Source organism: Pocillopora damicornis, chromosome 2 (assembly GCF_964200805.1).
Source record: "Pocillopora damicornis chromosome 2, jaPocDami1.2, whole genome shotgun sequence".
NCBI lineage: Eukaryota > Metazoa > Cnidaria > Anthozoa > Scleractinia > Pocilloporidae > Pocillopora > Pocillopora damicornis.
The window spans coordinates 33242629-33263487 of NC_142671.1; the positions used below are offsets into that span (position 1 = coordinate 33242629).

Consider the following 20859-nt stretch of genomic DNA (forward strand, 5'->3'; position numbering starts at 1 on the left):
TCGTCTTACAGTTACACAGTAGGATCTGAGTACGAGATTATTCGCTGGGTTCATGGGGAAAAAATGTTAATTGAGCACTTTGTCACCCACTTCAGTCCCAATTTTGAGCTACCCAAAGTTGTTGTCGTCTTTATTTAAAAAAAAAAATCGTAGCTGATCAAAAACAACTACATGCAAAAGCACAAAATTCGACAACTATAGTCTGGGACAAAATATATCGAATTTAAGACTCTTAACCCGCCATTCTTCCATTTCAATGATGGGATTCTATCGCGTCAGCGGCCTTTATAAGGCTTCGTTTATCATTTTAGAATTTATGTCACCTTTGTTTCTGTCCAAGATTATTGGCATACTCTTCATATAGAGAGAGAGGATGTCATGAATTTCCAGAATAAGAATAGAATTGGCTTCTTGTGGTAACAAACTTTTATCTTAACACCGATAGTAATTCTTCACGCTATATCAAATCACCTCAAGTATTGTCACATATTGTGATTGTTGTATTTATTCTTGATATACGCCAAATACTAAGACCACAGCAAACAGAGAGTTGTTAATAAAGCTACATTCCGCAAAGTTGTCGGCTTTCTCGTCCCAACAGCACAAACTTCCTATCCGAATCGATTGGCCCATCTTCGGACCAATGTGCGTCACACACACGATCTTGTATCGATCGAAGCCGAGCAGTTTGACTTGAGATTTTACTTCTTCCGAGATTTGCAGTGTTAAATCTCGACACAAATTCGGATCGTAGCTCACATTTGCGAGTCGGTTGGCCAACACTTCTTCTGCAATTCTCTTAGCAGCGACTGTGAAGGGATCGTAGAGGTGAATAAATAAATATATGTTATTTGCCGGCTGGGAGGTCCGTATGGTGAAAAACTGTGACCGAGGTCTTGAAAATACTGCCCGAGGCCGTAGGCCGAGGGCAGCATTTTCAAGACCGAGGTCACAGTTTTTCACCATACGGACCGACCCTTAGCCGGTAAATAACATATTTATTGTTTTTAAACTTGATGAAATTCTTTCCGAAAGAACCCGAATGATTTAGGGCTGTAAATACGGCAAGATCTTCCATAAACTGAACAATTTTTGAGCGAGTAAATGGTAGTTAAAATAGAGGTGATGCAAATTAAAGAGAGATTCCTCAGCGAAACATTTTCATTTCCGTAACGATAAAGGTGATTTAAAAGGCTTCCCAACAAACTATGAAACATTATTTTTACAAGTATCTGTCAGAATCTGACACCTGTCAATTAGAGAGCGTGTAAGAAAAAAAAACATAAGAACATTTGGAAAACAACGGAACTAGTTTGGCAAGGACTGTCACGACAATGTTTTCTTCAAAATCAGTCAACGATCTAACGGAAAGTATTATTCACTCTCATCGACGATTCATTCATGTACGAAGATTTACCTCTGTTCATTAAGTAAACGGCGAGGAAAGTAATTGTGAATAAATTCAATTTTTTTTATTTTGAAGTTGTGAGAGTTTGCTCGTTTGTTTGCTGCAATGGCGTGTGTAAATCTGGTCTTTCCTTCACAAAAACTAAATTCGAACGGCACGCTCCAACGAGACACAAGGGAATTTAATGCGGCCTTTTCTCGAAAAATTCCTTCAGTTTCTGTTGTGTAATTTACGGTACAAATGTCCAAATTGAACGGAATTGGAAAGACTCACCGGGAGCCTATATTTGTTGTAGAACTTAAATTAAAACTTTGCTCGCTCTTTCACTACTAACAATTTTCTCGAGAAAATTCAGATATTAAATTAATGAAAGTTCCATCGTTCAGTTTAACTGTAACCAAATACCTCACGTTTTAACTTTCTGGGTACTTTTTGTGAATGATTAAAATTAATTGCAGACGGTTTTTAGGCCGCTTGTCAACCAACGTAATGACACTATTGTTTATACAAATTCATTCTGAAACCAATATTTTTCTGTCAACCAAAGTGATTTGAGAGAGAGAAAAGAGAGGATTTATAAGTTATTTATCGGCTTGAGGTAATGACCGACTTGTTTGCTTTAAAATACTGCCCAGCCGGAAAACGAGGTATATTTATGAAAAAATGACAACGAAAGTTGGGATGTACTCGGCGACTCACGAAAGCGTTACCGTGGCCCGTGGGCAGAGATAGGAAAATACTGACCGGGTAAAGAACCAATCAGATTGCAGGATTCGTTACCGTGCCCTCTAAAAAAACAATAAAACTGAGATATGCAACTTTACAACAAGAAATAAAACGTACTGTATGTGACAGGAAGAGATCATCATAAAGTGAGCTCAATTTCAATTTTCTGATGATTAAAACTAATCTGTTATCAGCTGTTTCAATTGCACTTATTTTCATAAGTATTTCATTTATATAAAAACCATTATATTTATTCATATCAAGATGCATTTTGGGATTTTGAACATGGCATTAATTTTTTGTCTCAAGAGGGTGATGAGTAAAGAACTTATATTTAGATTTTATTTGAGAACTTTCCGCTGTTTACAATGCTAAAAATATACCATCTCCATACGCTCTTTAAAGTAACATCGTGAGAAGAGATAAGGAGAGTTTTCTCTATTGGATTAAATTTACTACTGCCGAGACAACGTTGATAAAAATTATTAATCACAACTTTCTTTCCCAATTTTAATTTATACTTTTATCTAACTTTTCCATGTCTTTTTTTCATGGATTTTAAAGTTTATTTCACATTTTCGTCTTTCGCATAATATTTTTGCTTAAAGAATCCATCCTGAGAGTGCCCTGTATTTTTAAAATCCACAAAAATTATCAGGGTTATATTGTTTTTTTTAGGCAAAGTGGGGCCACGTGATCTCTTCCCATTGTCAGTCAACGTGGTTGTTCCTTCTTACAGGAGAGAGGAACGGGAAGATGTGTTATAATGAGGAAGTTGTGCACAAGACCAATATATCACTTCCCTGGCATCACGCCACAGAAAGTTTACATAAATAATCTTAATAAACAAGACAAAATAAGATTGCATCAACACGCTTATACTTAAATTAAACAAGACTAGACCATAAATGATAACGTTTACCGGGAGAGAATTTCTTCGCTGGGTCGGGTCCCACACGATATGTGTTCTCCAAATTAACAATTTCCGCTTGGCTGTTCTGTTTGTGCTCTGCTTCTTCTGAAAACTCTTCGTCCCGAATTGTACTGCCACTTCTCAGTCTAAGACTGTCATATCCTGACTGCTGATTTAAGGGAGCTTGGGGTGGTTTCTTGACGAAAAAGCTTCGGGTCGAAGTAAGTCCAAGGCTAGCTTTTCTAGATTTTGTTTTGCTCGGTTGACCCTGGAGCGCGTCCGCCATATTTGAAGCTTCCAGTGCAGTCATGTTAATTCGTTACTAACGTAAGGCAGCCGATGCCAAAATTTCTTTCGCAATCTTTCTTACTCGCCGAACGTAAAAATGATAGAAAAATCAATGATAACAAAAGCGAACTGAAAGCTAAGTTTTGCTTGCATTGGCTTTTTCTCGAAGACTAAATGATGCGTAAACTCGCGTACCCTTTGTTTGCATTAAGAAAACATGCCGTCAGAAGTGATGATTAATGTTCCATAATTGTCCCTTGGGAAATTAACTTCCGAAAGTCGGCATCTAGTAAAGACCCGGAAAAATTGCGGTAATTATAACTTCTTAATTTTTTCGCCGCAAGCCATTGGGCTGAGCAATTATTAAACTAGTAAATTCTAAATGGACTGAATAACACCGTGAAAAATAATTAGATTAACCGTCAAGAAACAAAAGTAGGCAAAATTTAAAGAAAAATAGGATGTCTTCTGCCTTGAATAAGTTGTCGGCTCTGAAAAGAATCATTAGATATGAGAAAGCCGCGTTCTTCGAGGCTTTCCCCCAGAACTTGTGCTAATAAAGTTTGAGAAGTCACCAAAGCAAATTAAAAGGTACAATCTTGTTCTGATGATCAAACCTGTGAAGATGCGAATATCGCTAAAACGGTTACCTGCGTTGGGGGTTTGGGTGAGGAGAGGCGGTATGGACATGACAAAGGACAGTAAGAGACAATGATACAACACGTCAGGTCAATAAGCATTGATTTTATCATTGTTACAGTTATCTTTTTATAAACAGCATTTCCGATTTATTTCAAACCATATATCAGTATCGCGTGCTCAGTGACAAAATTGACCATCAGATAACAAGTAATCTTAACAACCTTTAGTGACAATCTTGACGTTTTGCTTAAAAAAAAAAAAAATACTAACCTCAACTCAAAGGAAGAGACCTAAAAAAGCACAAAACAGTTTGATTCACCATCATCTGACAAGATCAAAATATGGTAACCGATAAATTCACCCCATTACAGGTTCGCCTCCAATCAACCTTTTAATGTAGGGGGCGAGCTTGTCTTACGTTAGGGGGCGAACTTGCAATGAGGAGAATTAACCATTAACCACAAAATACCCATCTTCATCACAGTTTTGAATATGGAGTTTGAGTCAAGCACTTATGTCAAATTATGTCACTGCGCATAAGAAACTTATTATAGGTATGATTTTCAGAATGACTGTCTGCAGAATAGATCCAGCCTTCCTTTAAATCTATACAGCAGTAACAAAAAAATCTCCTTTCTTTTCTCTCCATTCACTACATTTATTATTATACGGCGAATATTGTGATGTGCTGAAAGAAATGCTGCACAAGAATATCCTTGGCGTCTGATTGGTTGAGAGGGTAACGCCAGTTCTTTAGACCAATCACAGAGCGAAGTAAAGCAAGGCCAAAGCGGTCAGGATTACTCTACGTTCTCCAACTAATCAACAATGGTCTCCCTGAGTTTCAAGCTAAAATAGATATTACAGAAAGAATTTTTCTTACGTGTACGATCCTACCGTTGAGAGCCTTTTTTGGTCACAATTTCGTATCATAGTTGTTATTATCAAATATGATAGCTATACAATTATTCTTACGGATTAAATAGTTCAAAACATTTTTCTGTTGCTATAAGTGCCAACGAGAGAGAATTTCTTAAATGTATAAACCCGCGTTTTTACAATACAATAATAATGTGAATAAACAGATCAGTTGAGAAATACTTATCGTCATTTTCGTCCACTCCCAAATGCACCCAAATTTAGAGTTGCCGCGAGAACTTTGTTAAAAAGCTTTACATCAATGGCAATGAGATAGTTACGGAAAAAAAGGTCCAAAGTCTTTTGATTTTTTTTTTATCAAATTTTGGTTAGTTTTCCAATTGCAAAGATGGCTTTCATGAAGATGATGCTATAATATATTCGGTCGTGCAAGTTTCACCGGCATCGTGGAACCAGATAATGCTGTTAAATATCCTGCATTGCCACCCTTAACGAGGCAGCACGGCAATGTAACTGTCTTGATTCTACAGGAATTTTAAAAGTTGTCCACGTTCATCTTTAGAATTGCGATGATTGAATTCAGCTTCTTCACATTTTTTTAAGGGGAAGATTTCAAATACCAAACCAAAACATCACATTTTTTGTGTGGATTCGTAGTTGAAATCTCTTCTAAAAAATATCATTTATCATTATCAGTTTCTTTTTTAATACAATAATATCATCGATTATATGTTGAGACATGAATAGTTATAGCAATTTCCCATAAATTGAATCATACTGAATATTATGTCAGTCGTTAATTTTTCCAAAACTAACAAAGTCCCTGTATATGTGCTTGTCACTTATTGTGGTACTTGTATTTGGTAAATAGCACCATTGCCAGAAGATCCAAATATTCGACCAATGTCAGGAGACTGGCGCCGAGAAAGAGACCAATTTGACCTCCCACGTCACCTGAAAAATGATGTTAACTCGTATGTTAAGATTGAGGACGACTTCCGGCCTTAGTATTCTCAGTGACCAAGGAAACACTGTGAGTTGACCCTATTGTTAAAGTGCTGGACTCTGGGTCGAGAGGTCTGGGTTAGAACCATGACCAGGTAATTTGTTTTCGGGCAACACTTACAAGGCCCTTCTCCAGTCAGGAGTATACCTGGGTTCAAATAGCCAGTCAGAGAAACCTGATACAAGCATCTCATTGTAAGGATTATATCGTAAGTGGTGCATTGTAAGTAATGTGTCGTAAGAAGGTTTGTGTATTTTAAGTAATGTATGGTGCCGTAAGTAATGATAAAAAAAGTGAAAAATGACAGTAATCAAAAAAATGATACCCACCTAACAAATTGTACAGATCGTAACTGGGAACCTGTTTCACATCAGAGTAAGTTAGAGATTCGAAATAAATCCTCAACTCCAAAAGGTTATCTCTGAAATATAAGTAAAAAAAATCAAAACATAAGAAGTAACTTATACGCGAACCAGAGATAGAGACTTTCATTCTTCAATCGACGACTTAATTATTGAAATATTGACCATTTAAACCCACTTGTTACTTTCATTTTATCCCTTTGCCCTTGTTAAGTTAACCTATTCGCTCCCTCCCCCCCCCCCCCAAGGAAAATGCTGTTTCGTGATTCCATTGATTGATTCATTGTTCATTGATTCCAACATTGAATGGGGGAGGGGGGAGACGGGGATCTTCTCAATGATTTAGAGTGTGGTAGACACAGGAGTGTTCTAGTATACATATAAAGGACTCTTCAAGTATGATGTGTCCACTAATTTTGACGCTGATCGTAGCTATAGCTAAATAGCTATCAGTGGTAGATAGGTTATCAAGAATGATTCAAACATCTAAAATGTAGACGTTTTTATTCAAAAACGTATATAGTAGGGAGGACTCAATAAAGTGACGCCTTGCGATGTCACACTACCTGAGGAATCGCCTGTTTTCTTCGGGTGTTCCCGTCAAATTTTTCCGCTTGGACAGAAGCAAATCAGCATAAGCATTGGCTGGATAGCGAGAGTACGACAACTGAGCTGAAAACTCCACGCTCTCACATGCCACAGGACACCTATCCAACTTCTTGTCTTCGAAATGCACTGAAAGTTTTCATACAGAAAGAAATTGCACAAAGGAACCTATTTCTTAAGAATCTGAAAAGGTAAGATTTTCATTTAGATCATGTTTCATGATAAATTGCAACGGCTATGAAGCCTGACTGATTCCTTTGTTTTGATGTTTGTTTAGGCTTTGGAATTGGCATGAACAATTTTTTGATAATCCGCGGAACAGGCCTTTATAATTAACGCTGCAGGGAGCACGTTTCTCCTTCCGCAGAGATAGCTGAGACTAGTCGAGAAGAGGCCGAGCTCTGACACTCATTATCATCACCAGACCCCTTACAGACCTCACCTCAGCTCACTTAGTCACAACGCGTTCAAGAACACATGCGAAAAACCAAACCGCCAGAAACAAAAGGTTCTACACTGTCGGTTTGCTTAACAACAAACTTTCACCTATGATTTTAATATCTATGACAATAATTCTTCTCTACTAACTATGATTTAAGCCTTTGTTACATGAAAACCTGGTGCAGTCTAAAGTTTGAAGCATAATCTTTTCTTACAGACAACATTTCGAACTAAAATCTAACGTTCTTGTTTAAATCATAAATTTTTTTCCTACTCCCAGAGTCAAGAATCATCTTTGACTTGACAGCAATGGCTCTATTACACAAACGTATCTTACCCCAAGCCGGCCACATGCACTTTTCGCTCGTAACGAGATCGCAGACAGGAATTCCTTCATCAGCTCCTGTAGAAACATTATTGGTGAGGTCATCAGCGGAACACTCACTCACTCACTCACTCGCAGGAAAATTGATAATAATAATAATAATAATAATAATAATAATAATAATAGGATGGTGGAAAACATAAAGAAAGTATTAGAAGCAGCTACTGTGACAGAGATTCAAAAGATCTGCGTGCTGGGATCTGCGCAAATCCTCAGAAAGGTGCTCAGTGTATGAACAGAATGATTGACTCGAGTGGCTGATGCCCTAGGTGCATGGTTTGCGCCTGACTGATACACAAAGAGAACACCAGCAAAGACTACGATAATTATAATAATAACAATAATAATGATAATAGTGGCAATAAAAAATAATTGTAAGGACTGAGAGGAGTTCAACCTATGGGAAGCGTATTTTTTATCACAATTGGCATTAATACCGCTATCTGATTGGCCAGTTTGCCGTTGTCGATAAGAGTACAGACAACGCTGCATGCGTCAACGTGTAACGGAAGAGTCAAGCAATGGTCACGCAATGGTCACGCACTGAAAGGATCGATTTACTTGTTTCATTTGTTGCGGACTCACTTAGCCTCGCCTCGTGAGTCCACAACATTTTGGCCACTGAAAAAAGACGAATATCGTTGTTGGTAATAGTACAGACAACGCTAAACCACACTCGATTTGTTGAACCGAAAGAGGGAATGGGAGCTTAATGTGAGAACAAGCTCAGTGAGAAGCGGGAGAATAGAGAGTTTATTTTCGCACCTGATCGGTTGAGACGATGTTCAAGTTTTTCAGACCAATTATCATTGAATGGAGTGCAGCAAAATCAATGCAATTTCTTACTTTTTCGAAACTCAGTCGAAAATAGCTTTAATGGGGAAAACAGTTGTTATTAGTATGATTGCTCCGCTGTCAAGAGAGATGCGTGCGCTTTGATTGGTCGAAGATTGCGTCATATCCAGCACTAAATTTCAAAATGGCTGCCTTACGCTTTGTCAGTTTTATCGAGGAAGTGATGAAAGCGGTAAAGAAAATGAAATTCGGAAGAGCACTTCTTAAAAGAAAGATATGAAGTTTATACTAATTGAATTGAGTTTACCTATCAAGTTCTAGTGAAAACTGGCTATTTATCGCGGTACTAGTGATGAAAACAATTAAAACAGAATGGTTTCAACATCAAAACGAATATTTAAAACCGAATTCGAAAGAGCCTGAGGAATTATATTAAAACAATTATTCGTATCGAGGATTATTCACCAATATTCATATCGCCTTCGGCGAAAAAAATAGTTAAATATCTGAAATGATATCCATGTATAATTCGTCAATGAAAGCAGACTTACCAGGCATGAACCAATCACGGCACTTGCAAATTTCGACAACATAGCGGGTAAGTTTGTCCAAGAAACATTTGGATTTGCTGTATTTGTCAAAGAAGCGTAGCTTTGGCATCCCGCACTTGGTTCGGTAAGGTGAAGGCAAGTTCGTGATCTGGAAAATATTTCCAATACATCAAGAGAGAGCAAAATTGCTTGTAACAGTCTAACTCAAATCTTTTGATTGTATTCTGACCCCCTTCGCCACCAATAAGCGACATTTTTTAAACAATAATCGAATGGAAAAACAATGGATAAATAAATAAATAAACGGATGGGTAGATAAATGAATAAATACTTAAATGAACGTATCTGATTAAACTTTTGAGAATGATTGAAGTTTGTATTTCGACTTGAATTCCCTCTTTTATTCGGCAAAAAGCATTTTTATAACATAGCCAGTAAATTTGTGTAATCAAATTCAATTGCGCGAGCGTGCTTCATATTCCTATTGTGCACGTTCATGACATCAGCAAACAAATCCCACTAAAAAAAAATCTCCATCGGGTTGAAAATGTTGTAAAACAATTGGTTCACTCAAGAAGCTAGAGTTGCTCTCGGCTGCGCCTCGAGCAACTCTTACACATCTTTCGTGCTCTCCAAACTTCCCGCGTGCTTCATTTCTCAATGAAAGCACGCTGACGTATGAACCAACTGTTAAATGTCAATGTCAGCAACATTAGATTTATTAAATCAAGAATACTCCGGTTCACTATAAAGCTACGTTACCGATCAGCCATCTTCCAATTACTCCACCAATTGATTGATTTAGTTTGAGGCTAGCCGCTTCAACAGGATTACGTTTTACATTTTAATTAAGAATCGAAATACGAGATCAGGGCGTAATTTCTACAAAAATCTCAAGCACGCAATACATTTCTCCTAAAAAAAAAGGCTTTTTGGATGAAAACTTTTTACTAAATATGGACACCTTGCTATAAATGTGCTAATTCAATTTACTTTCCATTGTTGAAAGGGCAAACCGAAGACAAAATATTAGTATTTCAAATTAAGACTTTCTTGCTTACGATGAAAAAAAATGAGGAAATCTTATCAATAAATCTTTGACTCAATTTTAGAATTAAAAGTAACGATAACGGTGTTGATTAAATAACTTTTACATTTCTTGCTCAATTAAATACAAAGAAATATTTAATCGTGTTGTTCTCAGTAGAGATTTCATCTTTTCAACTTCCCATTTTTAAATTTCCTCAACCAACTTTAACTAGTTGAAAGAAGTATTTCTAAAGGGGGAAAAAGAGTTTCAAACGGAATCGAGATACCGCTTTTTTGTTAACGAAAACTTCAAAAAATGAATGAGATATAGCCGACGCCATGAAATTAGAAATAGATTTTAAGTTGTTACTTAACTGCAAAAACTATAAGTAAATGAAATCTGAGCGCACCTTTTTCTTCTTTAGTTCCATGTATGTCGTAAACCCAGGAGATACGGCTAAGCCCTGCATTTTAACTGGAGTTTCATCTTGGTCGTGCAAAATAACCTTGAAGCCTGCGCTTTCAACAGCAAAATAATAATCATAATGCTGAACATCGATGAGAAGACGTAAGCCTTTGTCTTCACCCGTTCTGCTCGTCAAAAGGGCTGAGCTATTTTTACCGGAGTTAAACGTAAAACAAACATCTCCATCAGCGTTCTTAAACTCGGTAAAGTTTTTATGGTCACATTTTGAATCTTTTTGCCATTCACATTCCTGAATCATTTCGTCAAGTCGATGGGCGGCATTTGACAGTGTGTTTGTCATTTCTTCTCCTGAGATTTCCTCCATGAGGTGACTGACGTTTTCTCTCTTAATCTCTTTTCTGAAATATAACTCGTGAAAACGAGTTCCATTCATTTTGGAGAAGCGAACATCATTGTAATTGCAAAGAGTTACCGCAGGGAACACCAAACTGTTCTCGTAGACAATAAGCGTGGTGGTGGTAAAAGGGAACTGAAAGTAATTTTTAATACTCACTGTACACTTCTCGAAGAATAACGCGAATGCCCCGAGTAGTAATAAAGTCCATATTACACGGCGCACAGGTGGGTTACCTGAGAAGCAAAAGTGAAACCCATGCAACGTGCACGAGTCTAGAAAGGAAACCCACAATTCGTGAATCTTATCAGACTTCTTCTTTTCATCCAACAGCTTCTTGCAGCTTTCATAATCGTTGTTCTTCTTGCATTTCTCGTAGTCGTTCTCAGGAAATCCCCCTTCAAACACAGCTGGCCAATTTGTCTTCAACGTTTCCGTCACGGCTAATTCTTTACCGTTCGTCTCCGACTTGATGTACACGACAGAAATGTCCTTCTTGCAGTGATTGCAAAACGCATACACATTGTTAGTTCCCGGGCTGAGCTTGTCACCACCTTTGATGAGAATCTTAACATCCCCCGTCTCCTCCGCAGAGGAGTCGTTCTCGTTGTATAAGTTCGACATTTTTCTTTTTGCGTCTGCCCCAGCAAACAACGAACCTTAACCAAAACACCACACGGAGATTGCCAAGCCAAACAGCGTCACCTCAAAAGTTACGGAACTTTGCTAGAACGTTGTCATAAATAAAGGCCAGAGAGATCATTTGAACCAAAACCTCGAAACTTTTTCTTATATATATATTTATTTCTCCATGTCGGCCTCTAATTAAATCTATCTCAGATCTGCTTGGATGAAGTAGAAAAAACCAATCAGATATGGTATTCAGTGCACCATACCTGTTATTCTGCCCATTAAACCTGAATTTGCATGTCAAAGGAAGTCATAAATTTAAATTAGTCGCGTTGTTATATTTCAGAGGATAATTTAGACAGACAGGTGGTAGAATAGCCGAGAATAACCGCACATATCACCCTGTGTCTTATTTCTCCCAGTCTAACGCAATTTAACGATACCCCACTTCTTCTCTCACCACAAAGCACTGACAGGAGTTTCTAAGAAAGTTTTACCGTGTCTAGTCCATTAAGCAAAATAACCTACTTGCATTTATCATTATTGACACTGCTCTACGTATTTTGGAAAATACGTGATTTATTCGTCTTAACGTATTTAAATTGTCTTCAAGTAATAAATTATATGTCATCCAAATATGATGGCGAGTTAATAATATAAGACCGTTTTTTATACGACGAGATAATTTCAAGCAAAAATCTTCTTTCTAACGGTGCGCTGTCGTTCCCACTGAGTTAGTCCGTAGGACGCTTATTGAGAGGCCTTTAAATTGTCGCTTTTTTATGAGGTAGACGCCCACAAATGTTATTTATTATTAATATGCTTTTTCCAATTTTCACGTAAAATCACCAAGAACGAAGAAAAATACTAAAATAACACGAACACGATAAAAATACAGCGACAGGTTGAGAAAAAGGATGAAATATCCATTGTAAAATTTAATTGACAAGTAGTTTGTTTGGCTCCGCGGCTGAGGACACTTCATGAACTTAGAAAGAAAAGAAAACAGTGAAGAAAAGCGAAAACAATAATGGGACGCTACAATCAATAGATGGTTGGGTGAGATTCCTTTTATCCAATTTTGATCAGAAGTTTCAGAAAACATCTAAATCACGAGCCAAATTCAAGGATATAGAGGGGAATATTTTCCTATTTTCAATTCCTATACAAATCCATCAAAACAGGAAGAGGCGGGATTTAAGTAAAACCTCCATAGTTGCTGAGACATGAAAAAAAGAACCTCTGAGTTAATTAAACATATTCCACGATAGCATTTATAAAAACATGCCATAATTTCAAGTTGGGAAAGACTGAGGTCATGTTTTAATCAGACCTTTGCAAAATCACCCGCTTCTCTTGTCGATTTTTAAAATGGAAACGGAATGCAAATTGTAAACCACAAACGGTAAAATTAAATTTTTCGGTCATTTTTTCGCAGTTTATATCATTCGTCTCCAAATAAGCAATAAACGTCCCACTAAGCTCAAGCTGAAATAGAGATTTCAGAAACGACTTTTTTTTTCTAACGCAATCTCTCCCGTCGGGAGCTTTCCTTGTCAAAATTTGGTTTACTAATTGTTTTGTTTTTAAATATGATAGCTAAATTATTCTTCTTGTGGATTAAATGGTTCAAAACATTCTTTTACTGTTGTTAGTATCAACAAGGTCGACAAATAATTTTTTGAATACGTTATTCAGTGTTTTTGGCCATCAGACCTTTTGGGACTTAAAATATAATAATCTGCGAGTTCTTAGATCAGTTACGATTACCAAATTTTTTATCTCCCACTCGGATTTAAGGCTGTCACAAGAATTTTCCTGAAAGCATGGAAAAAGCTTGGCATCAACATTTAGGTAGCTGGGAACCTTTCCTTTCGTTAGATTACGTTTTTGTCAGCTTTCCAATTTTAGTGATGGCTTTCACAAACATAATGCTACAACCTCTTTGGTCCTCAAAGTTTCAAATGTATCCTAAACCTGATAATGCTGTTAAATTACCAGCATTGTTTCATTTAGCGGAAAGGCATTGCAATGTAACAGTCCTAAGTTTACAGGAACTTGATTTCATAAATTATCCAGGTTTGCGTAGAAGATATCATGAAATTATCCAGCTTTAGCATTTTTTGCCCAAGAAATATTTTGAATATCAGAAGTTGATATTACAATGTTTTTTGCGTTATAATATAACCGAGAGCTTTTTCGGTGAAATCTCTACAGAATAAATATAATTTATCATAAACAATTTCTTTTCTAAGAAATACTTTTATGTACAATCATAATAGTAATTTCACATAAATTAAATTATACTGAATATTATGTTAGTTATTATTTACTCCAAACTAACTAAGTCCGTCAATGTTTTCTAATCACTTATTGTGATACTTGTATTTGGTGAATAGCACCATTGCCAGAAGATCCAAATATTCGACAAACGTCAAGAGACTGGCGCCGAGAAAGAGACCAATTTGACCTCCCACGTCACCTGAAAAATGACGTAAACTCATAGGTTAAGACTGGGTACAACTTAAGGCGTTAGTAATCTCTGGTGTTTTAAAATCTGGTGGGTCGAGAGGTCTGGGTTCGAACAATGGCCGGGTCTTTCGCTTAGTCCTTTTCACTCACAGGGCCTTTCTCCCCTCAGGAGTATAAATTGATAACCCTAAATTGTCAGAGCAACCTGAAGAAATACTGAGGAAGGGCTAACTGCAACGGAATATCATCCCACCTAAGCAAAGTGACAGGCGCCTAGCTGCTTCATGATACTAAAACCGTACAGAATCATGTATGTTACCCACTCCCCCCTCCCCTTTTTTTTTCACCCGAAACCTTTCCTTGATATCAATAAATGGTTTGCCTGGTTGAAATGAGGAGGAGGTTTTTCTTATGCAAAAAAAATTGTCTCGGAATTAAGCTTTATGATGCGATGAGTGCAGGATTACGTCCATACATGCAAAGCTTGTATTCAAACTACAAGTTGGTCGCAAGCTGAAAGGGAGCAGAGGTGGGGGAAGGGGGCTGGGAGGTTTAAGAAAATTAAATGTTTCAGCATCGTAGTGTTACAGGAGTGGGAAATTCATCGTAGCAGCTCGTTGTAAGTATTATATTGTAAGTGATGTACTGTAAGCAATGTAATGTAAGAGAGTTTATGAAATGTGAGAAATGTTGCCGCCGTGAATAATGCAAATATATATATATATATATATATATATATATATATATATATATATATATATATATATACATATATATAGTAATAAAAAGGAAATAAAAAGTTTCCTACCTAACAAACTGTACAGATCATAACTGGGAACCTGTCTCACATCAGAGTAAGTTAAAGATTCGAAATAAATCCTTAACTCCAGAAGGTTATCTCTGAAATTCAAGTAAAAAAAGTCCAACAATAAGAAATAATTTCATGAATACCGGTGATTGTAATTCATAAAAGAAGAGACAAATACACAAGAAAAATAGGTACCAATGTTGGACACGCGATCGTTTGTTTGTTTGTTTTTTTGTAAGCACCAGGCGCTACCCCCGTGTGGAGACTGGAACGAATGAGAAAGTTTTGTTTTGAGCACATGGAAAATGTCAGAAGTGTGTTTTAAGCCGGGACCCTGATAGAATTTCCTACGCCTAGGAAATCTGACGTCACACTACCTCAAGTACTGTCTGTTTTCTTCGGGTGAACCTGTCAAATTTCTCTCTTTGGAAAGAAGTAAATCAGCATAGGAATTGGCCGGATAGCGGGCATATGACATCTGAGCAGAAAATTCCACGCTTTCACAAGCCACGGGACACTCGTCCAATTTCTTGTCCTCGAAATGCACTGAAATTTAAACACAGTGTTTCTGAAAAATCTACTAAATACAATTTTCGTTTTCTGCCATAGCTAAAGATTAACTGCAAAGGTCATGAAGCCTAACATATGTCTAGAGCTGACTATGCACAATGTCCAAGAGCCCACCTGGTATTCTGATCCAGCTGATCAATAAAAGCATGCAATTATTTCATCTGGGCTCGCTGTGTGAACGCACACAAACATAAGGCAAAACAAAAGCAAAAGGTTTTGCATTGTCAGGGAGCTTACAAACTTTTTCATTTTGCTTGTGCTGCTTACATAATAACGTTCCCTTACCAAGTATGATTTTGAGCCTCGCTACTTAAGTAACTGCAATAAGATTGAATCCTTTTCTTTTCTCGTATATTACATTTAAACTTAAAACAAACACTCTCGTTTGTCTAAATCAACATGTGTGTGTGTTTTTTTTTTCACTCTCCCCTAAGTCAAGAGACATCTTTGACTTGACATCACTGGGTCTATTCATGAACACTTCTTACCCCAGGCCGGCCACATGCACGTATGACTCGTTTCCAGATCGCAAACAGGAATTCCGACATCAGCTCCTACAGACAAATCAATAGAGATGTCAAGCCCAGAAAACTCACAACGGGAAAACGTCGCCCATATATGGAACGACAGTGAGATTTTTGTTAAAAATTTACAGATCCATAAGGGTACACCCTTCGCCAACCAACATCAAGTGTCAAAAGACAGGCCCTCTATCGGAATCCCCAGGGTAAGAGAAAGAGAGGGCGACCAGTGAACACCTGAGGTTATGACCTCGAGGTTGACATCAGAAAGACCGGCCATTCGTGGAGGTAACTAGAAAGGATAGCTAAGAACAGAGGTCTCTGGCGGACTGTTTTTGACGGCCGATGTCGTAGGAGGAGCAATAGGCTTAGATAGATAGATAGATAGATAGATAGATAGATAGATAGACAGACAGATAGATAGATAGATAGATAGATAGATAGATAGATAGATAGATAGATAGATAGATAGATAAGCATCATCTGTCCAAAGAAAAACGGGCACAAAGGATCCTTATGGGCCAAGTTCCATATTATGCATCAAGTTAGCTCTTTATATCGCAAATTCCCTAAGGTAGCGATAGACTAAATGATCTTTCGCTTTTCCGTTTGAGCTGAAATGGCGTCAAGTTTGCTTGTGATTTCGGTTGTTAGGTTAATTAGGTAGGAAGTGGGTAAACTTGAGTGATGGTGATGTCATTAAGAGGGTCTGAGTGGAAGTGGACGGTGGGGGGGAGGTCATTACGTCAGTTGTCGGATAGAATTTCATTAATTTGTCGGTAGTCGGTAAAAGTTTTCGATCTTTGTCGGTAGTCAGTTAATCTCAGTTAATGATTAAAAAAATGCAAGTTAATTATTCATATTCGAGTACCAGACGCTGTTGTGGAAATGAGGCCGCGCTCCGACCCGGTCATAAAATAAGTTTGATGACAGGAAATTCTTTAACTGAAACTTAAACTGTAAGAGGTTACCTCTAAGGCTAAAATTCTTTTTTTAGAATGCAGGTATCAAGAATGTCAGAGCATGTTGGTTAGTACTTACTTGCCGCTTATAAGTAATCTTTTTTTGCGTTTTGGTTCCCATTTACATTTTCGCCCATTTTTGTTAGTCTGTTAACCCCATTCAGACTCTTCGTAAAGGCAAGATTAAGCTCATTAAGTATCATAGAACCAAAACCGCAGAAACCAAAACGGCCAATTGGAGCAAAGGAAAATGTCATAAACTTTGCATCTGATTGGTTGAGAGGATGGCACGAGTCTTTTTGGACGAATATCACTGAGCAACAGACAGGTCAAAAATCAGTTGATGATTACTATAGTATGGTAACTCGCTCAGTGGAGAGAGAAGCTAATTGCTAATATTTGAAATTATTTTAATGTCGAATTCGTCAACTGAAAGCGAACTTACCTGGCATGAACCAGGCACGGCAATTGCAGTTTCTGACAACATAACGAGTCAGTTTGTCCAAGAAACATTTGGATTTGCTGTATTTGTCAAAGAAGCGTAACTTTGGCATCCCGCACTTGGTTCGATAAGGAGAAGGCAAGTTCGTGATCTGGAAAACATTTCGAACACACCAACAATGAGCAAAATGGCCGAAGACACTACAGAATAACCATTTTTTGAAACAATAATGTCATTTAATATAGGTTTTGCTGTTTTGCGCCTGGAAGTAATAGACTTCCGGTAACTCAAATTTGGAAAAAACTGACAATTGAAACATTTAAGTAAGCCTATTAACGAAAAGTGGAAAATTTAAATAAACAATTATTGCATTTGTATTTGCTGGAACAAGATTAGTTATAGCTAACTCATATCCAATGTACGCTCATAGAATAGTTATTAAATGAGAATGCTCGTGATTGTATTTTTGAGAATAGTTGAAATTTATCTTTTCCACAGAGACTTTTCCTGTTGATGCTAACAGCATCAGATTCATTAGAATACGACCAGTCTCTCCTTTTTGGCGAAGAGAATATCAGTGGGGGAAAAAAAGAAAAAAGAAAAAAAAAAAAAGGATTTGATGCTAGCGCGCCGCATAGAACTTTGGGATTGAGCTCCACGAAAAGCACTACTTTTCGTGCGCCTTATACCATTAAGCGCTGAAATCAATTCTTTTTACACTGACTTTATTTTACTCGAGCGTCGCACATCGTTGAAAGGCAAAGACTGTTCTACATAATTATTGATTGAAGTATATTCTGGACCCTCTTTGACACCGGTCAAAGCTATCGATTGCCTCAACAGAAATTTTTTTTAGTTTTTAATAAAGAATCAAAACAGATATCCGGACGATCGTTTAAACAAAAAAAAAACACCAGTAAGCAAGTCATCCTCTTAAAATAAAAATAAAAACGCTTTTTGAATGAATATTTCAGTAACTATGAACACCTTGCTATAAATGTGCTAATTCGATTCATTTTCTATTGTTGAAAGTGCGAAGCGAAGACAAAACAGTATTATTTCAAATCAAAGTCTGTTCTCGCTTACGATCCGGAAAGTAAGCAATCTTACCATTTAAAGCTTTGAGAAACAATTTTAGAATTAAAAGTAAGGTTATTTTAACCTCTTCTTAACAAAAATTGAACGATAAAAGTGTTTGTTAGATAGCATCTGCATTTCTCCTATGGTATCACGAGTAAGTAATATTTAATCGTGTTGTTCTCAGTAGAGGTTTCATCTTTTCATCATCATTATTTTTTTGTATTATTTTATCAGCTAACTTCAACTTTTGTTGATAAAAACCTTCCTTGAGATAAAAGAAAACTTGAAACAACAACTTCTAAACAGTGTTCCAATACGGCATTTTTTTCGTCAACGAATAACATGAAAATAGAAATTAAATATAGCCGACGTAATGAAATTAGAAATAGCATTTGTGTTGTTACTTAACTACACAAACTACAAGTAAATGAAATCTGAGCGCACCTTTTTCTTCTTTAGTTCCATGTATGTCGTAAACCCAGGAGATACGGCTAAGCCCTGCATTTTAACTGGAGTTTCATCCTGGTCGTGCAAAATTACCTTGAAGCCTGCGCTTTCAACAGCAAAATAATAATCATAATGCTGAACATCGATGAGAAGACGTAAGCCTTTGTCTTCACCCGTGCTGCTCGTCAAAAGGGCCGAGCTATTTTTACCGGAGTTAAACGTAAAACAAACATCTCCATCAGCGTTCTTAAACTCGGTAAAGTTTCTATGGTCACATTTTGAATCTTTTTGCCATTTACATTCCAGAATCATTTCGTCGAGTCGATGGGCAGCCTCTGTAAGCGTTTTTGTCATTTCTTCTCCTGAGATTTTCTCCATGAGGTGACTGACATTTTCTCCTTTAATCTTGGTTCTGAAGTAGAGCTCATGCACAGTGGTTCCATTCATTTTGGAGAAGCGGGCATCGTTGTAATTGCAAATACTGACTGCGGGAAACACCAAGCTGTTCTCGTAAACGATAAGCGTGGTGGTGGTAAATGGGAATTGAAAATAATTGATAATACTATCGGTACACTTCTCGAAGAATAACGCGAATGCCCCGAGTAGTAATAAAGTCCATATTACACGGCGCACAGGTGGGTTGCCTGAGAAGCAAAAGTGAAACCCATGCAACGTGCACGAGTCCAGAAAGGAAACCCACAATTTGTGAATCTTATCAGACTTCTTCTTTTCATCCAACAGCTTCTTGCAGCTTTCATAATCGTTGTTCTTCTTGCATTTCTCGTAGTCGTTCTCAGGAAATCCCCCTTCAAACACAGCAGGCCAATTGGTCTTCAACGTCTCCGTCACGGCTAATTCTTTACCGTTCGTCTCCGACTTGATGTACACGACAGAAATGTCCTTCTTGCAGTGATTGCAAAACGCATACACATTTTTAGTTCTTGGGCTGAGTTTGTCACCACCTTTGATGAGGATCTTAACATCCCCCGTCTCCTCCGCAGATGAGTCGTTCTCGTTGAACAAATTTGACATTTTCGTTTTTCGTCTGCCACAGCAATCAACTGTCCCCCACCAAAACACTAACGTATGGAAATTTCTCAGCCAAGCACAGATACCTCAAAAGTTACGGAACTTCGCTAGAATGTTGTCGTAAACTTAGGGCAGAAAAGATCTTTTGAATCAAAACCTCAACTTTTCCTATATATATCCATGTCGGCCTTTAATTGAATCTATCTTGGGTCTGCTCGGATGAAGTAGGCAAAACCAATCAGATATTGTGTTCAGTGTACCATACCTGTTATTCTACCCATTAAACCTGAATTTGCATGTCAAAGAAGTCATAAATTTAGACGAGTATTGTTTTATTTTAGGGAATAATTTAGACAGACAGGTGGTAGAAGAGCCGGGAATTACCACACATATCACCCTGTGACTTATTTCCTTCTAGTTTAAAACGCAATTTACCAGCAAAGTTTCATTTCTTCTCTCACCACAAAACCATTGTCAAGAATTTCAAGAGAAACATGCCCATGCCTTGTCTATTAAGCAAAATAACCCACATGCATTTATCATTATTGACACTCCTCTCCGTATTTTGGAAAATACGTGATTTATTCGTCTTGACGTATTTAAATTGTCGTCAAATAATAAATTATGGTCGTCCACCTAAGGAGGTGAATTGACAACATAAAACCGTTATTATACTTCGAGAAAAATTCGAGCCAAAAATTATCGCCCATCGATGCGTTGTCATTCCCACTGAGTTGGTCCAGAGGAAGCTTCTCGAGAGGCCTTTAAATTATCGCTTTTCGATGATTTAGACGCACACGAATGTAATTTATTATTAATATGTTTTGTCCAATATCCACGTAAAATCGCCACGAAAGAAGAAAATAGTAAAATAACATGAACATGATTAAACTGCGGCACCAGGTAAAGAAAAAGGCTGAAAGAACGACGGTAGAATTTAATTAACAAGTAGTTTGTTTGGCTGCGTGGCTGAGGGCACTTGTGTGAAATTAGAATGAAAGGAAACAATGAAGATACACGAAAACAATAAATGAGACGCTAAATTC

At 37.3% G+C, this 20859-nt stretch overlaps 3 protein-coding genes across 3 annotated transcripts; all 3 read right to left on the reverse strand.

Annotated features, from left to right (window-relative positions):
- Positions 1-481: 481 nt before the first annotated feature.
- LOC113670038 (dynein light chain Tctex-type 5) lies at positions 482-3544 on the reverse strand. Its single transcript, XM_027186123.2, has 2 exons — positions 3057-3544; positions 482-809 (listed from the first exon to the last, which is right to left on the reverse strand). The coding sequence occupies exons 1-2, from the start codon at positions 3355-3357 to the stop codon at positions 505-507; spliced, it is 606 nt and encodes a 201-aa protein (XP_027041924.2). The 5' UTR covers positions 3358-3544; the 3' UTR covers positions 482-504.
- A 515-nt stretch (positions 3545-4059) lies between these two features.
- Positions 4060-11895, reverse strand: LOC113670025 (acid-sensing ion channel 2). The gene is made up of 6 exons (XM_089197979.1): positions 10442-11895; positions 9003-9150; positions 7609-7674; positions 6791-6959; positions 6192-6283; positions 4060-5810 (listed from the first exon to the last, which is right to left on the reverse strand). Exons 1-6 carry the CDS (start codon positions 11474-11476, stop codon positions 5695-5697), a joined length of 1626 nt encoding a protein of 541 aa, XP_089054105.1. The 5' UTR covers positions 11477-11895; the 3' UTR covers positions 4060-5694.
- A 1207-nt stretch (positions 11896-13102) lies between these two features.
- LOC113670026 (acid-sensing ion channel 1C) lies at positions 13103-20324 on the reverse strand. The gene is made up of 6 exons (XM_089197978.1): positions 18782-20324; positions 17261-17408; positions 15821-15886; positions 15140-15308; positions 14763-14854; positions 13103-13964 (listed from the first exon to the last, which is right to left on the reverse strand). The coding sequence occupies exons 1-6, from the start codon at positions 19814-19816 to the stop codon at positions 13849-13851; spliced, it is 1626 nt and encodes a 541-aa protein (XP_089054104.1). The 5' UTR covers positions 19817-20324; the 3' UTR covers positions 13103-13848.
- Positions 20325-20859: the final 535 nt, after the last annotated feature.

Coding starts and splice junctions, on each gene's coding strand:
- LOC113670038 (XM_027186123.2), bottom strand. CDS start 3,357: ATGACTGCACTGGAAGCTTCAAATATGGCGGACGCGCTCCAGGGTCAA. Junction 810..3,056: donor AGCGAAGAAATTCTCTCCCG/GTAAACGTTATC, acceptor ATCCCTTCACAG/TCGCTGCTAAGAGAATTGCA.
- LOC113670025 (XM_089197979.1), bottom strand. CDS start 11,476: ATGTCGAACTTATACAACGAGAACGACTCCTCTGCGGAGGAGACGGGG. Junction 7,675..9,002: donor CCGTGATTGGTTCATGCCTG/GTAAGTCTGCTT, acceptor ATGTTTCTACAG/GAGCTGATGAAGGAATTCCT. Junction 6,960..7,608: donor GTGCATGTGGCCGGCTTGGG/GTAAGATACGTT, acceptor GAAAACTTTCAG/TGCATTTCGAAGACAAGAAG.
- LOC113670026 (XM_089197978.1), bottom strand. CDS start 19,816: ATGTCAAATTTGTTCAACGAGAACGACTCATCTGCGGAGGAGACGGGG. Junction 15,887..17,260: donor CCGTGCCTGGTTCATGCCAG/GTAAGTTCGCTT, acceptor ATTTGTCTGTAG/GAGCTGATGTCGGAATTCCT. Junction 14,855..15,139: donor GAAAACAGACAGTACTTGAG/GTAGTGTGACGT, acceptor CTTGAATTTCAG/AGATAACCTTCTGGAGTTAA.